The sequence below is a fragment of the Polistes canadensis genome, unplaced genomic scaffold, assembly GCF_001313835.1.
Source record: "Polistes canadensis isolate GaletaPanama2010 unplaced genomic scaffold, ASM131383v1 scaffold_313, whole genome shotgun sequence".
Taxonomy (NCBI): domain Eukaryota; kingdom Metazoa; phylum Arthropoda; class Insecta; order Hymenoptera; family Vespidae; genus Polistes; species Polistes canadensis.
Window position 1 is genome coordinate 41,103 of NW_014569860.1, and position 1,322 is coordinate 42,424.

The 1,322-nt window shown below is 27.7% G+C and overlaps 1 protein-coding gene across 1 annotated transcript in view; it reads left to right on the plus strand.

Annotated features, from left to right (window-relative positions):
• Positions 1–1,140: 1,140 nt before the first annotated feature.
• The window catches only part of LOC106791502 (sodium-coupled monocarboxylate transporter 1-like), a gene marked incomplete at its 5' end in the record, with an annotated part of 5,899 nt that continues 5,717 nt past the window's right edge, over positions 1,141–1,322 (plus strand). The window contains 1 exon segment of the mRNA XM_014757175.1: positions 1,141–1,300. Within this exon segment, the coding sequence (XP_014612661.1) occupies positions 1,141–1,300 (160 nt within the window).

Here is a 1,322-nt window from a genome sequence, read left to right on the forward strand (position 1 = left end):
ATTTTTGTATACTTCATAATGAACTTCGTTGCTAAATTATATATATATAATATTTGTTATTTCAATAATTATATGGAAGTCATTTAAACGTTCAATATGTGATCCTTGAAATTTTCTCGAAACATGAGATACATAACTTACGAACATATGTATTTTGACTTGCACACACATGTTCCATATATATTCGTCAGGTAAAATACTTAATATCTTATTTATCTTCTTTTTTTTTTCTTTTTTCATTATATATAATTCAATATATTCATAGTTTAGTTAAGGGTAGATAGAACGTATTTCCTATAAACATCGTTTTTTCGTCGTTAAATAAAAACTCGAGAGAAGTAATTTACTTTTTAATCGGAAACAAAAAAAAAAAACAAAATCTTTCCAACGTATCTTTTCATTTCCTGCTGTAAAACTATTAATCAACGTTTCGAAACATCAGAAACTTCGTCGTCTCGATCGAATCGACATTGCAGATGTTCCGTTTGATTCTTTAAAAATCTTCATACCGATTTATATATATAAACACATGTTTCATTATATATTAATTATTTAATTATATATTTCTCCACCCTTTGAATGATTTATTTTAAATCTACACGAAAGATTTCAATATAAATTCATATAGATAAAAAAAAAATATTTAAATATTTCAAAGAGTAAAGAGAAAAAGAAAAAGGTTGAAATATGTCAACCTATAATGACCTAAGATTATTTCTTAACAAATTGAAACCAGTCATTTGACATACTATGTTAACCGGAAGTTTAGGGCGCATAAAACGACGACATTCGTCTCAATTGACTGTCAAGGTTAACTACCAGTAAGATTGTAATTATTAATACTCTTATGGCATCTCTCTTGCATTCAAATAAGGATAGATAATATATATATATCTATCTATGTATTCAAGCAAAAGTCATTAACTAACAATTATGCTAATCTGAGTTATATTACTCGTTGAACGAATTTTTAATGCTTCTTTTTTCTTTTTTTTTTGATAGTAAAAAGCATACATTTCGTTAAAACTTTCTCTCTCTGTAAGAAAATAATAAATAGCAAACCTTAGAAAAAAATCGAATGACGATTTGTCACGAGATTCAATAGAAACCTATAAACGAATAATGTTATACTTTTTCCAGTTACATTTCCGGTATTTCGATGCTCGGATTACCCGCAGAGATGTACGTTTACGGGACACAATTGTGGAGTATCATTATTGCCGATTTCTTCGTTTCCCTTACAATGGCCATAGTTTATTTGCCAGTTTTTTACGGACTTCAAATTACCTCCTCCTACGAGGTACAATTTCCTTTTTTTTTTT